At 38.2% G+C, this 16,494-nt stretch overlaps 1 protein-coding gene across 8 annotated transcripts in view; it reads right to left on the reverse strand.

The window, feature by feature from the left end:
• The window catches only part of ADAMTSL1 (ADAMTS like 1), a 472,773-nt gene that overhangs the window by 427,980 nt on the left and 28,299 nt on the right, over window positions 1-16,494 (reverse strand). For all 8 annotated transcript variants that reach the window (XR_016393555.1, XM_089913199.1, XM_089913195.1 and 5 more), the window contains exon 2: window positions 9,590-9,717. Coding sequence is in view for 7 of the 8 variants with exons in the window: in XM_089913199.1 (XP_089769325.1) it covers window positions 9,590-9,717 (128 nt within the window). In the remaining variant the exon portion in view is untranslated. The remainder of the gene's footprint in view (window positions 1-9,589; window positions 9,718-16,494) is intronic.

Here is a 16,494-nt window from a genome sequence, read left to right on the forward strand (position 1 = left end):
ATGTCCACTGCAAAATGAGGGCCCGGAGAATCATAACATTTTTCTTTAAAACCATTCATATTCAGAGCAGTTTTAGACTCCTCTTCCTCTCTAACAGCAAAATGGGTCACACATTCGATTTGGAGTTGAAGGGCGCCTTAGACATTCTTTCAATATAAACATTTATTGAACACCTATTCTGTTCCAGGCACTGTCCACTTGACATCGTAGATGAGCCACCTAAATCCCAGAGAAACTGAGAACCTAATCCTACGTCACACAGCTAGAGTGGGGTCAATATTCAAAATTAGTTTGATAAAAAAAAAAAGGGATAATCCACAAAATAGGATAAAGTTTCCATCAGAGGCAATGAAACACACGGTTTTTCTTAAGAGTCAGGTTCCCAAATAGGTGACTGTTTCCCATAGGAAAGGATCTCTATCTTGACTAATGCGTCCTACCGCAAAGCCAAGGTAGAGCTTGGCCCTGAAGCTATCTGAGCTTGGCATGTGTAGCTACGGGCTTCAGCTGATGATCACACATAAATATGATGTCACTTAGCGTTCTGTACTTATTTTTTTCTGTCTCTAGGTTAAGTACCCACTCCCCAATGTATGTAATTCTGGTATCTCTCTTTTTTTTTTTTCTCTTAATATCTTGTGCTCTTTTATTTCAATCTCTCTCTCTCTCGCTCTCACAAACACACACGCACGCACACACGCAGGCGCACACCCTTTCGTCCCTTTATCCCGCACCCCCCATCCCCAGTGGTTGAAACTAAGCAAAACAGAGTTAGATAAACTCCTCTCTTCTATTGTATTGATACAAACTGGGGTCAAACCGATGAAACAGAATTCAAGGAAGTCTTTCTTTTTTTTAGGGGGACAGGGAAAATGATCGATGCTGAATTGAAGGTGGAAAGTTAAACTCTATGGTTAAGGAATTTAATGAAATTGAGGGGAACCTGATCTCAGAGAATTTGCATAAACCACCCCAGTCACTGGGAATTCACTTAGTCAGTCACTAACAACCTGGAGGTTTAAAGGGTCATATCTATAAGCTTAATAATGGAATGGAAGAAAATTTCAGAAATCACGAAGTCTATTCACCACTTAGGGTAAGGTTGATCTTGAGTAATACTAGACAAGCGGAGAACTATACAGAAAGGTTATTGCTGTAGCTCACAGGAGTACAGAGGAAATCACTGCTTTTATTGTCCTGACATGCTGGTGTCCATGACTTTTCCTCCCACACTGCAGATTAAGTCATTCTATAAAAACCTGAATGAGGAAGTTAAACATAAAGAAATCTCCTCTTTATCAGAAAATATCTTCTTTTCTTCATAACCCCAACCTCTAAATTCTCAGAAAGCTGGAGACAAACGTCATCATTTCACTATCGTGCCCTCCAATAGAGCAGCAATTCTAACACTGGATACACATTAAAGTCACTTGGAGAGCTTTTACAAAATTACTGATGGCAGGGCTCCAACCTCAGAGATCCTAATTTAATTGGTCTTCAGTGGAGCCCAGATATTTGTATTTTTAGTAAAGCTTTCCAGGTGACTCTAAAGTACAGCCGGGGTTAAGAACCAGCGCTACAGATGTATTACCTATTTACAGAACTGGGGGAAATTCTCTTAGTTCTTAAAATATCTTGCAACTATTATCAGTAGAAACTCAATATAATCAGTAGAAACTTAATAATATGATGAATTCCCAACAGCAAATTCTTGTCCCTTGGGCTTTATATCCTTAGTTACACCTAGAAATTTGCCTAATACATAGTAGATGTTCAATAAATATTTATTAAATGTATGCATGAAAACTGAGATTCAGTCTTAAAGATCATATGTTTCTGAGAATTTATTCATTTTTTCTAGGTTATCCTATTTTTTGGCATATAATGGTTCATAGTAGTCTCTATCACCCTTTTAATTTCTGAAGTATCCATTGTAATATCTCCTCTTATTTCTGATTTTATTTACTTGCATCTTCTCCCTTTTTTTCCCCTCAGTCTGGCTAAGGTTTTGTCAATCTCATCTTTTCAAAAAACAAACTCTCAGTTTAGTTGATCTTTTCGATTGTTTTTCTCTTCTCTATTTGATTTATTTTTGCCCTAGTTGTTATTATTTCTTTCCTCTGCTAACTGTGGGCTTAGTTTGTTCTCCTTTTTCTAGTTCAGGCCAATAACAAACAAAAATATTGAAGTGGTAATCTAAAACTTCCTGACAAAAGCCCAGGACCAGATGGCTTCACAGGTGAATTCTACCAAATATTTTAAAAATAATTAATGCCAATCTTTCTTAAACTCTTCCAACAAAACAGAAGAGGGAATACTTTCAAACTCAGAACCTGAACAAGTAAAACAAAGCTGGAGGCATCACATTTCCTGATTTCAAACTGTATTACAAAGTTATAGTAATCAATATACTATGTTACTGGGACAGAAACAGGCATATAGACCAATGGAACAGAATAAAGAGCCTGGAAATATACCTGTGCTTATACAGTCAACTAATATTTGACAAGGTGCCAAGAACACACAATGGTGAAAAGATAGTCTCTTCAATAAATGGTATTAGGAAAACCGGATAGCCACATGCAGAAGAATTAAACTGTACCCTTATCTCACACCAAGTACCAAAAATTAACTCAAAATAGATGAAAGACTTAAATATAAGTCTTTAAACTGTAAAACTACTAGAAGAAAACATAGGAAAAAAGCACCTTGACACTGGTCTTAGCGACAATTCTTTGGTCATGACAGCAAAAGCACAGGCAACTAAGACAAAATTTGACAAGTGAAGTTGCATCAAGCTAAAAAGCTTCTGTACAGCAAAGGAAACAATCAACAGAGTGAAAAGCCAACCTACCTAGTAGAAGGAAATATTTGCAAACCATATGTCTGACAAGGGGTTAATATCCAAAATATAGTTTTTAAAAAGTCATATAACTCAAGAGTAAAAAAAAATCCCAAATAACCCAATTTTAAAAATGGCCAGAGGACCTGGATAGACATTTCTCAAAAAAAGACATACAAGTGGCCAAAAGATACATGAAAAGATCTTCACCATCACTACCATCAGGGAAATGCAAATCAAAACCACAAGGAGATATCACTCACATCTGTTAGAATGGTTATCATCAAAAAGATAAGTGGGAGAGGATGTAGAGAAAAGGGAGCCTTATGTACTGGTGATGGAAATGTAAATTGGTAAAGGCATTATGAAAAGCAGTATGGGGATTCCTCAAAAAATTAAAAATAACTAGTATATGACCCAGCAATTTCACTACTGGGTATATATCCAAAGGAAATGAAATCTGGGTCTCGAATAGGTATATACCTGTGTTCATTGTAGCATCATTCATAACATAGCCAAGATATGAAAACAACTTAAAGGTCCCTTGATGAATGAATGGATAAAGAAAATGTGGTATGTACATACAATGGGGTATTATTTAGTCTTAACAAAATGGGAATCCTGCCATTTGTGACAACATAGATGAACCTGAAGGACATCATGCTGAGTGAAATAAGCCAGACACAGAGAGACAAATACCGAATTATCCTGCTTACATGTGGGATCTAAAATAGTAAAACTCATAGAAGCAGAGAGCAGAATAGTGGTTGCCAGGTGCAGAGGAGAGGGCGGAAATGAGGAGATGTTGGTCAAAGGGGACAATGTTTCAGTTATGCAAGATGAATAAGTTATGAAGACCTAAAGTACAGCATGGTAATGACAGTTAACAATGCTGTATTGCATACTTGAAATTTGCTAAGAACATAGATCTTAAATCTTCTCAACACACACACACACACACACACACACACACACACGCACACGCACACACCCACTAACTACGGAGATGGGACGGATATGTTACTTAGCTTGATTGTGGTGATCTTTTCACAATGTATACATTTATCAAAACATCAAGTTGTACACCTTGAATATATATTTTTACATGTCAAAGATACCTCAATAAAGTAGTTTTAAAAAAAGAAAACTGAGTAGAAATAAAAAACTTCAGAAAAGCTACTGAACAAACCAAATAAGGAATTTTTAAATAAACAGAAAAAGACAGCCAAGAGTTATAGATTCCCAATATGGCTAGTAAAGGTTATGGACACTAAACACATTTCCACCATCTTTTATTTCAACAAACCGGTTTATGGGACAAACCAGGCCATAAATTGGTCCCAAACATTCAGTCATTGGCCTTAGTGTATTTTCCTCCTGAAAGAACATCAGATCTTGGAACAAAACATCCCCCTAAGATATATGACCTGGAATATTAGAAGTCCTGGTAATACATTTAGAATAGGCTTTGACCCAAAAAGTTAAAGGAAGGCAACTGCAAAGTCTTAAACATATATCCAAAAATGTGAAATCTCCTCTAACACAATGAAAAGATCACCTCATATAAATGACATGACTAGTCGGACTCATTCTGAACTTGTATATCTTTCTGTTAAACAAACCTCAAACATTTCCAAGGAAAACAAGGCTGATAACACACAACATTTGATGAAGAATAACAGATAAATCTTGCTTTGGGGCTCACTTGTGCTGGAAGTCCTAAAACCTCTTAAGTCTTGTGAACCTTAATTGGATGTTATGACAGAGATGAGGTGACTTTAAAGGAAAAGACATCTGTTTAAGAAGCCAAATCTTAACATTAAAATTTTCCTTTTGGTATTTATTATTATACACCAAATCTTAAAATATTTCTTTCAGTATTTATTGTTATGCAGTGTATAAATTATTTGCTAATTAAAGCTTATATTCATGTAAGTATCAATATTATTATGGGAGAAAAGTTGTATTTGCAATTTAAAAAAAATCAGAGGAGTTAGCTTATTTTCCCTTAGCACAATTATTATGAAATGACAAGTTTGAATAATCTTCCCCATTCCTGTGAGATAATCTTCCTTGGGATATTTATGTTAATTTTTTTGCACTTATATTGATAACATTCTGGCAGCCACATCCCTTTGGAATAATATCACAATCTTAACTTTTTTTAGGCACCTCTACAGTGTGATGATTTTTATCTCTTGTTCATCTAATAATTTTGTTCAACTCAAAAAATTTTTATTCAACTCAAGAATTCAATTCAAAATTTATTAACTTTTTACAATGTTTTCATCCTTTATAGGTTTGCCTCTTTTTTTGTGTTATTTGGATATCTATGAAGTCAACGAGTATTTCGTTTAATCAGTTGGGATTTAACAAAATATTCGTACTGTTAATGTATTAAATACCTATTGTATTAATTTATTAATCCAGAGTATTAATTAGTCTGGAGATTAGTCTGGCATTTCAGAAAGTGAAAAAAGGTCATAAAAGACCTTTAAATCTTCTTCAGCCACCAATGCAAAGGCTGACACTACACTTAAGAGTATCAGCTGACTCACTCGCTATCTTTTTTTTTTTTCCTAAAAGATATCTGCACCACCATGTTCAGTGCAGCATTCTTATTTTTTAAAACATCTTTATTGGAGTATCATTGCTGTACAATGTTGTGCTAGTTTCTGCTGTATAACAAAGTGAATCAGCTCTACATATACATATATCCCCATATCTCCTCCCTCTCGCGTCTCCCTCCCACCCTCGCTATCCCACCCCTCTAGGTGGTCACAAAGCACAGAGCTGATCTCCCTGTGCTATGCGGCTGCTTCCCACTAGCTATCTGTTTTACATTTGATAGTATATATAAGTCCATGCCACCCTCTCACTTCGTCCCAGCTTACTTGTCCCCCTCCCTGTGTCCTCAAGTCCATTCTCTACATCTGCATCTTTATTCCTGTCCTGCCCCTCGGTTCTTCAGAACCATTTTCTTTTATTTTAGATTCCATATCTATGTGTTAGCATACGGTATTTGTTTTTCTCTTTCTGACTTACTTCACTCTGTATGACAGACTCTAGGTCCATCCACCTCACTACAAATAACTCAATTTCGTTTCTTTTTATGTCTGAGTAAATGAGCTGCAGTTTACACCTTTGACCTTGATCTTGGCACAGACCTAATATAGGGGTACATGTGATATTAGACACATTATTCTTAAGTGCCTTACGCATCTGGAACTCCTTTCAGGCAAAAAGCTAAATGACCTGGCTGAAGACAAACCTAGAGCTCTCAGAGACACATCTTTAGTATCAAATTTTTTAAAAATATGCTTAAGTCATTTAGGTTGCAGAAGGATCATTTCCACTAAACAACACACCATACGAGGTCAACCAGACGAATGAATTTGCTAAAAGTATGATTTCAGAGTATTTAGTGGGAGAGGTGGAAAACTGGAGAGAGAAGAAGCAGCTTCTCAAGGTAGTTGGTACATTGTTTAATTCATGTGTAATAAAACAAAGGACCATCATAAAGTACAAGTAGGTAGAGTCTGTTTTTTAATTAAAAAAAAATAAAAGCAGACATTATATACCACTTGGTGATTAGCAACAATTGCATTATTAGAGTTACTCAATGAAACCTAATGGAATCTTACAGAAATTATCAAAAGTTGTAGAAAAAATTTTATACAGTGCCTTCCTTTATTGCTCAAATTAAATTTGCAGCAAAAGGCAATAATCAATGTTGCAATATCAGAAATTGGGAATATCAAGCACTGCTTACTTTCTGTGAGCCTAGAAAAAAGACAGGGGAGAAGCCAAGGAAAGGATTCTGCTCAGTATCTCCCTGGGTCAGGGCTGTTTTCCCAGCACTAAGTACTGCCGGTTGAGAATGAAGGATTTTATATTTAATGCTTGTTTATATTTTCACTGTGCTTTGCCTCCACTGATTTTTTTTTCCCAAAAGATCACTCAGAGAAGATGTTCTATACTCAGGGTTTTAACCAAGCCTCCTCCAAGCTCCCAATCCATCAGGGAACATACTTAACTCCAGAAGTTGAGCTACTGTCATCTATTCCATACAATCTGACTATTTTAGCTTCCATTACAGTTCTATCATATTGGGAATAGAATAATTATTATCTGATATCAGACCTAAATGTGACCTGTGAGATCATATCACCAGGGCTAGAAAATGGGCCTGGCAGGTTAACTCGGCAGGTGGATGGGAGTTACTTGGGCTGAATTGGAATGCTGACCATTACATTACAACACACATTCTAGTTACCAGCTGGGCCTGTAAAGACATATACATTCATAACCTCTGACCTTTCCCAAGAGTTATAAGGTGACTAAATTGAATTTGGATGCCTAAATATGGAGTGGAGAGATGAGAGAAAACTTACTAAGTCCATTAACCATTAGAAATGAATTGCCACAGAAGACCATCCATGGTAGATTGCCAAAATGGTCCCAATTCTTTACGTGCCCTACATCGCATGGCTTTCCTTGTAACATTTTTGCTCTTGCACATTGACTTTGGACTTGGCTAGGTAACTTACTTTGGCCAATGTACATCTTTTAAAATAATTATGACAGGACTATTTATCTGCTCCCGACATATATTTTGACACCATTCTTCAACAGGGCTTGTGTTGTGAAGTGACTTTATGCTGAGCTGTACTGATTCTGGTTCTCTTGAGAAAAACAACACATAGGTTGATTCAGCTGTGCAGTCACTTCTTTTATTATTTCTTTATGTTCTTACCAGATCTGGGAATGCCATCTGTTTGAAGATTTTTTTCTTTTTCTTCAAATCCCTAAAGAATAGGCGGTCCACTTCTCTCCCCATTCTTTTTTTACTTCCTATCCACACCAGTATGAGTTTACTGAATGTGTTTTTTCAATATTTGAGAGTCAAATAGAGACATATATACATTCATAATTTTAGAATTTACATTCTACTTTTTCAGTTCATTATAAATAGATGACAGCCCTGACCCAAGTAGATGACACTGATACCTCCCATAGTATCTTAATAAAACCCTAACGACTGGAGCTTTAATTTGCTAGGTGACAAAAATGGTAGTTTTGAATATCACAGGACATCAATATTTGATGATTTTCCAGATGACAGACGACTTTCACTTGTGGTTTTAATTCATTCCTGAAGTTGTTTCTCACTCAGTACAAGGTTTTCACATCACTGAGCCAATGTGAAAGTTCCCATACATTTCTTACCAGCTTTGTGAGACACATGTTTTGGTTCATCCCTACAGAATATTCAAGCATGCTTACTTGGGCAAACTACATAATAGGAACATTCCAAATTTGTACCCTTTGGCTTTACTGATGTGTGTTTATTATCAGTTATGGCCCAAAGTGCTATCACCATATAGCACAGATTTAGGAAGTTTTTGATATTCATGATTAAGAGAACAGGTGAATCATTACGATGAAAGGTCTATTCTTTCTTATCGGTTCACAGATCTGCTTTGATATGAAGCTGGCCTCCAATGAAGACAGACAAACTCGCTAGTGGATTCAACCAACAGACTGATCTTCAGTGTAGACCCAAACACCAGAATGGCTAAATACCAGAATTGATCCGGTATCTTTCAAGATATGCCCATTGGCCATTTTCCCCCTGGGTATGTTATTTCCACTGGGGCCTCTCTGGAACCAAAACGATATCTAGTTATCAATGGATTCAGTGAGGAAACATCTATTGAGCTCTTAATATCTCTCAGACCCTGTGCAGACCTGGGGGATACAGAAAAAAGTAAGACCTGGACCCTGATTTCAAGAAATTCTCACTCTTATTAGAATAAGTTGACATTTTCCTGAAACTGTATCTCACCACTTTCTGCTGTTCATGTAAACTCTAGAAGAATCAGCAGATGAATAATCTTTCCTTCTTCTGTTTCATGTTTTATTTATAATATATAGCAATTTTGATCAAACCTCTTCCTTGCCACATATAACACTTTTCACTGTCAAATAAAATCTTTCATTAAAAAAATATTACCATAGTACTCTGTATTTTATACTTTGGAGAAAAATCTAGTCATAGACCACACAGTTCAAGAAGCACTTTTGAATTATTATTATTATTCTAAGTAAAGACTTTCCATTCTAACACCTCCAGCCTTTTCCTTTCAGCTTAGGAACTGTCAGCCACTCTTACTTCCCTTTTCATCATCTCTCCCAGTGTTCATGCCCCAATTTCCACTGCAGTTCCTATTCTTCCAAACCTCGTAATATGTAAAACTCATCATTCAGGAAACTGAATGACCTTGGGGAACCTCTGGTCATTATAACATCTAAAGAAACGAAATCAATATATCCTTCATTTTCAAACTACTTGGTAACATTGGAATCCAACATAATATGCTATTAACATTAACGTTAATTTTTTTGTTATTATTGTCACCATAATTAAGATGGTACCAAAAGTATAATATGTTATGGAGCTATAGATACTAGATCCATTTCTAATAATAAATTTTCCTTCCAGTTCTAACATGAAAACAGATAAGAAAATTTGCTTGGTGAATGAGATAAATTCTATATTGCTTATCATATAAGAGTATCTGAATACTTAGCTGGAGATGGTCATATTTAATTCTTTGGACCTTCCTTTCATTCCTTCATCTGGATTTGTGTGCAACAAAATGCTCTGCGTTTCTCCAAATGTATGCCTCCAACCTGCTCCCTCGGGGCCTTGCAAAAGCTCCAGGTTGTGGGTTCAGGACTTACTTGCTGCTAAGACAGCGCCTCAGCGAGTAGGAGGCCCCTCCACCGCAGGTGCGTGAGCACTCACTCCACGGGCCCCAGGCGTCCCACAGGCCGTCCCGGTCCTCCTCAGAGCGTGCGGTCCTGGAGCTCTGTGAGGAACGAGAGGATGGTCAGTATGAGTCCTCAGTGAACGGGGAAACGTGCGCCCTAAAGCGTGGGTGGTCTGTGTGTCTGTACATGCTGGCCTTGCTGAGGATGAAGATGGGCTCAGATTCTCAGATTCTTTCCAATTTAACACTGTGCATATGTTTAGGGAGAGGGATATTTGAGTTCAAGGACCCTGGGCTGTGACTGAAAAGGGCAAGGGACTGCATTTATGGGAGTGAACAGAAAAAGGTGGCCAGAAATAAGAATCTGGGTCAGAGGAAGATAGATTGCACTGAAGTCACAGTTTTGCCCAGGGTTCATGAGTCTACGCTTGTTGCTTTGTGAAGAGAGAAGCTGCACTCAGAGATGTTTCTGCTCTGAGAAGACTGACATGTGCATACCAGCACTGCTTTCCAAAATTTAACGTTTTATACAACTGACTTTTCTTTAAATGAAGCAGCATCATTCCTAGTATTCAGATGTGTTAATGAGAATAATTGCATGAAGTAACTTCAGTAATGCAAGGATTGGCTCCAGACAGACAGATTTGCTTGTTATTGACAGACTCCCTAGTGAAATCTGCATTTACTGTAAGGAAAATTGTTATGTGTAGGTCTCCGTGTAGTGCTTCACATTTCTTAGAAGAGTTAAAGAGAAAATTTGTGCCAGTTACATAATAGAATAATAATAATAGTTAATAGAACAGGTTCTGAAGTTAGAAACTGCCTGGGTGGGCTTCCCTGGTGGCACAGTGGTTGAGAGTCCGCCTGCCGATGCAGGGGATGCGGGTCCGTGTCCTGGTCCGGGAAGATCCCACATGCTGTGGAGCAGCTAGGCCTGTGAGCCATGGCCACTGGGCCTGCGCATCCGGAGCCTGTGCTCCGCAACGGGAGAGACCACAACAGTGAGAGGCCCGTGTACCGCAAAAAAAAAAAAAAAAAAAAAAAAAAGAAACTGCCTGGGTTTGGATATGGATTGTTTTTTAAGTAATTATATGTCCTTGTACAAGTAACTTACCACCTCTTTACACTTCAGTTTCCCTTTCTACAAGATGGGGATAACATTATAACCATGACACTACATCCACGTGTGTGCGTGCACACCCACACACACACTGTAGAAAGACTAGTTATACAAACTAAACTTAGGACTAGTTTCAGAGTAAATCACAAATAAATATTACCTATAATTATTATGTTATTATAAATTGAGAATGTGTCACATATGTATGTTCACAGTTGTATTAGTCTGCTCATGTTGCCGTAACAAAATACCAGCCTGGGTGTTTTAAAAAATAAAAATTAATTTTTCCACAGTTCTGGAGTCAAAGTCCGAGACCAGGATGCCAGCATGGTTGGCTCCCAGTAAAGACTTTCCCTTTGGGTTGCAGATGGCTTCTTTGTCACTATGTGGTCACATGACCTCCACTTTATGTAAGAGCAAGCTCACTGGTGTCTCTTGTTAGAAGGGCACTAATCTCATCATAAGGGCCCCACCCTCACCACCTCATCTAACCCTAATTATCTCCTAAAGGCTCCATCTTCAAATAACATCACATTGGGCAGGAGGGCTTCAACATAGGAATTTGGGGGGGATATAACTCAGCCCATGGCAAGAGTTCTACAAGTAGCTAGTGTAAACTGTGGCCAAGTTACTTTACTGAATAAACCAAGTGACACCCATATAGTAAAGGTGGTATCACTTCATGTCAATAGCATACACATGACAAATGTTAAAATTTCAAAACTATTTATATTTGGAAAAAGCAAACTGTAAAGAAAATGTGCATGATAGGCAATATGACAGTTCATCTTCAGTTTTTTTCTCTAAGGAGAGAGCATAGGCAGTGTATAATACTGGAAGAGCATGGAATACAGAGGCGGCAGGAGGGTAACCTCTTATAAAGCATTGTGAGAACTTGAGATGATGCAAGTAAAATGACCAGCATATAGTAGGCTCCATAAATGGTAGCTCTTAAAGACTTTCTCACGCCCTATCTAGTTTTACTCAAGGCTATATCATCCAATTAGGAGGAGCTCCTGAAAAAGAAAAGCACATTGTTTCACCCCTAGAAAACTATTTATTTTGCAGTAATGGGATTCCTTATAAATATGTTGCTATGGGGCTCATTTGTCAAATTGACTACTCCTTGGAACTTTTACTGCCGGTATAAATGGAGCCACAAACCTGGCTTTAGAGTATTATATCAAGGATTGTCTAGCTGGTGCATGCTATATTTAGAGTCCTAAATCATTTGAAATGAGCAGTAGGATAGATAGTGGTTAGAAGTAGGGACTACAGACGTACTCAGCCTGGAGTGGAATATTGGCTCCAGAGCCTCCCAGCTGGGATGTTCTCGTGCTTCACTTTTCTTATCATAGAATGGAGATAATAAAACTATCTACATCACTGAGACATTGTGAGGATTAAAATAGTTAATATATAAAAAGCACATAAGACAGAAATAATCCAAATGTCCGTGGGGGGATGAATGGATAAACAAAATACGCTATAGTCATACAATGGAATATCATTCAGCCTTAAAAAGAAAGGAAATTCTGACACATGCTACAACATGGGTAAACCGAGGACATTATGCTAAGTGAAGTAAGCTAGATACAAAAGGATGAATATTATATGATTTCACTTACAGGAGGTACCTAGAGTAGTCAAATTCATAAAGACACAAAGTCGAATGGTGGTTGCTAGGGGTTGGAGGGAGGGGGGAATGGGGAGTTATTGTTTAATGGATACAGAATTTCAATTTGGTAAGAAGAAAATAATTCTGGAGATCGACGGTGGTGATGGCCGCATAACAATGTGAATGTATTTACTGCCACTGAACTGTACACTTAAAAATGAGTAAGACAGTATATTTTATGTTTTATATACTATGCCACAATGAAAACAAATACATATGCACGCTTTAAAAAGCTCATAGGGCCTAAATAATAAATACTATGTAAGCATTTGAAGCTATTATTAACATTATTATTTAATATTACTTATTAGCATCATGGGTAGCAGTGCTTTTTTTTTTTTCTGCTGAGCTTAGTTGAAACACTGCACTATGTAAGGTTCATCTGTCTTAAAACCCTGACTTTCCCACAGCAGAACCTTCCAGTCTCCTGCCACATGACACTGACGTGGTGATATGACCTGCCAGGAGCTTGAGGTTCCTATAAAATGCAGCACTGAATAGGAAACAGAAACACATTGGTTACCCCCAAACTTGTCCTTTCTAAAGGAAGTATTTACTGAGCTCCAAAGCCTGGTTTTTAGGGTTAATAAAGCCGATCTCTAATCACAGCAATACGGGGTATTCTGTTTCCAAGCTTAATAGGGTAGTGAGGGAGGAAAGACCCTTTGCCATTTAAATATTCATACCGAGTCTCTTGCTCCCCCAGTAAATTCATTCCTCAGGTTTTTAAAAAGTTTATTGTGTACCTCCTGGCTCCCGTTTTGTTTGCTCTGTGTGACTGGAAGATGGTTCTGTTGAGAGAGTATTTGCCTGATGCAGTAATTATTTCCGTGACACACATGCATTGTACAATGCAATTTCCCTTATTTTATTAAAATTCAGTCTGACTGAGATGAAAACCAGCAACACAAATGCTAGCCTGCATGAAGTAATTAAACTAAGCGAGATGAGTGATTACAAATTATGATACTATCCAATTACTACAACTGAAAAAAGAATTCCACGTGCAGCATTCACATGTGAACTCTACTCCCATGTGAGGTAAGAACACCAGAATGCCAAATCCTGCAGCAGTTTCTCTCTGGCAGCTCTCTGGATAAGATATTTAGGAAATAATGTATGGCTGAGATTTGGTTTTTCTAGAGAAGCAAATTGTTTCAAACTCTGTGCTAAAGTTGCTTGATATTTTTCATGTGCCATGTCTGGAGAGGCACTAAAATGGCTCTAAGGTGAGGGTTCATTGACTAAACATCTTACCTCATCACCAGTTACAAGTTTCCACACAACTAGACGTACTAGGTGCCCACATTTCCCTGAAGGACACTGCACACTAGCCCAGAAGAAAGTCATGGACCTATTCCTTAAACTGGAACGAACTCCAACTTTTCTTTTAACCAGCGGAATAAACATAATTCATTTTAACTGAATTCATGTTTAATGTTAGAGAAAGTAATTTTCCTCCTCTTTAACTGTGCCAGATTTTTACATCTATAACCAGAAATGACATTTCAGCAATGCCTTGCAGGGCATTTGCTTATTACACTTGTTAAGAGGGCCTTCATTATAAATAACTTTCATACTTAAGTGCAGGTGGGACTCATGTTTATTACTCTCTTATTGTGGAATGTGCATTCCACTTCACTTCAAAGTAGCATTTCTTAAAAAGTGTAAACTTTGAATTGCATGTAGGAAGAAAAACTGAAGCAGAAGAAAACAGGAATAGATAATGAGTTGCCTAGAGGCAATGCTGCTTGCTTCTGAAACCAAAATTCTAAGCTTTCCCATTACATCCCCACCAATGTTTCTTGATTTGATTTCCATCACATAAACCTAATATTTTAATGTCAATATCTCAGAAACAAGGTCATGAATGTTATAAAAACACAGTGATCAAGAGATTATTCCTGACCACTGCTAGAAATTTCAGCAACAGTGTCAGGTGAGACGATGGTCTTTAGCTACTAATTGACAGAGGACAAAAGTGCAACCATTAAATTCTGTATGTAAGCCAAGATTCCACCAATAGGAGGTTTATCAGAAAAGGTCAAAACTGCATCTGATGTTGAACTTGAGGGGAAAGCCCATTTTAAATTTCCTTCTTAGTATAGCACTTACTTTTTTCTATAGTCACTGGCTGGGTTAGAATGGATAACTGGCACCTCCTCTGAGTTGACATTTCAGAAATCTAGCGAACACTGAGAGGAGAAAGGCCTGAGTCTTGGTTCTACAATCCTACGAAAATCAAATACTTCCCATGAGTTATTCAGTTTAGAAAAAGCCTAGCTATTTCTAGATCTTTGGTGCCACATGATGACCTTTGAATATAGCACTGATGATGACTCGTACATCAACTACAGTTGACTCTTTAACACTTGGGGGTGAAGGGTGCTGACCCGCACTCAATTGAAAATCTAGGGTAACTTATGGCCGGCCCTCTCTACCCACAGTTCCTCCATATCCACAGGCCATGTAGAGCTACAGTCTTTACTATTGAAAAAATCTGATATAAGTGGAGCCACGCACTTCAAACCTGAGTTGTTTATGGGTCAACTGTAGTTTCGTTTTAGAAAATTCAGCCATCAACTTCTCAGTTTCCATCCACCCTTGTTCCTGGTCAGTTACGTGACTCTAAGCCCCAGTCCATGCCAACTGCCTGGAATATAGACTGTGGCCGACATCACTGTATACCTCCTAGGAATATTCGAAGATGAGAAGAGCTTCTCTAAATCCATCAACCTCAGAATGGTGTCATTTTCTCGCTATTACTGCTTTGTCTAAACGTGGTTTTCATCTGATCATTTTGTGGTTAATTTCAGAGGCAATTGCAGCAGCCAAGTCTCAGGTGAACAGCTTTAAGCCTGGCAGCTACAAGTAGTTAACACAGAGTAATCACACGAAGCTATTGTTTCCCTGCACCTCGCAGCCCAATAGACACTTAACCTCAGAATGACCTCCTATGTACCTCCTTAGCCAGAACCCTCTTCCACTGGAACCTGAAGAGGTTATCAAAGACTTAGGAAAGATGCTGTAGGACAAAGCACAAATTAGCAATAAGAAGACGGAACTATATCTACTCGGAGATACATACACAGAGTACCTGGAAAATATTTTTTCCAAATGTTGTAACAAGAGGTCAAGTTATACAGAACAAAATGAAAACAAAAGTAGGTTCTGAGGAAATGGATGACAGGTTTTTGTAGAATTGAAGTCTTATAGCAAATGAAGGTATCTTATAAGCAAAGTGTTTTTCAGACATCAACAGATCCTCAAAAGTAGGAAAATGGGTAATGGGATGAATGGAAGAGCGGTTCTTACTCTTTCAAAATCAGCAAGGAGGTTTTCCTCTTCTCCCAGACAGACAGCATTTAGCTTAAGCCATCTGGACCTGTGTATGTGACTGTACTAAATGGATGTTACACACCTCGAAATTAAAAAGGGGGGGAGCAACTCCTCCAGCGATGAGAGAACCATTTTTCCTGTGGTGTGCCCATGCAATGTGGAGAAATCTATACACAGGAACATCCCATCTGTGTACCAAGTTTTGGAAACGAATTTGCAGACTTCATTTTTAGCTTCCCTACATCAGGTCCCTATAAATCTTACCTAATCCTTGGCTTCTTTAAGAACTTGGAATACGGGTTCTGCCGCCAACTGTACATGGTAGGAGTTGTGATGCTCTGCTCCTGAGAGCTTACAGGTGTTAAGCAGTAACTGGGCTCTTGTAAAACTCCATTAGCTTTTTGATGTACTTTCTTAAAGAGCAGGGTGTGTGGATGGATACTGAGGCATGCGCCTTCCCAGATACTTGCTGCTGGCTTTGCTGAGGAAATTTGGATCATCTGGTTCTTATCACAGCTGCACTGCTGGGGTATATGATGAGCTGACAGTGACACAGTGCACAGTCTTTCAGAGGCCACTACGTGAAGCCTGTCCCTTGCTACTGAGGAGAAAAGTCAGTTCTGTAACAGGGTGGAAAAGCTATCTAGGCCACAGCAGGACTTTTGGGTACTCTTCTCCTTTTCCTATTGCTGTGTCCATGCATGCACACAGAGGTGCCCCTTTCACATTGCTGTAAGGG

Source organism: Delphinapterus leucas, chromosome 6 (genome assembly GCF_059928025.1).
Source record: "Delphinapterus leucas isolate spDelLeu-1000000601 "Yukka" chromosome 6, BTC_Dleu_Yukka2, whole genome shotgun sequence".
Classification (NCBI taxonomy): Eukaryota; Metazoa; Chordata; class Mammalia; order Artiodactyla; family Monodontidae; genus Delphinapterus; species Delphinapterus leucas.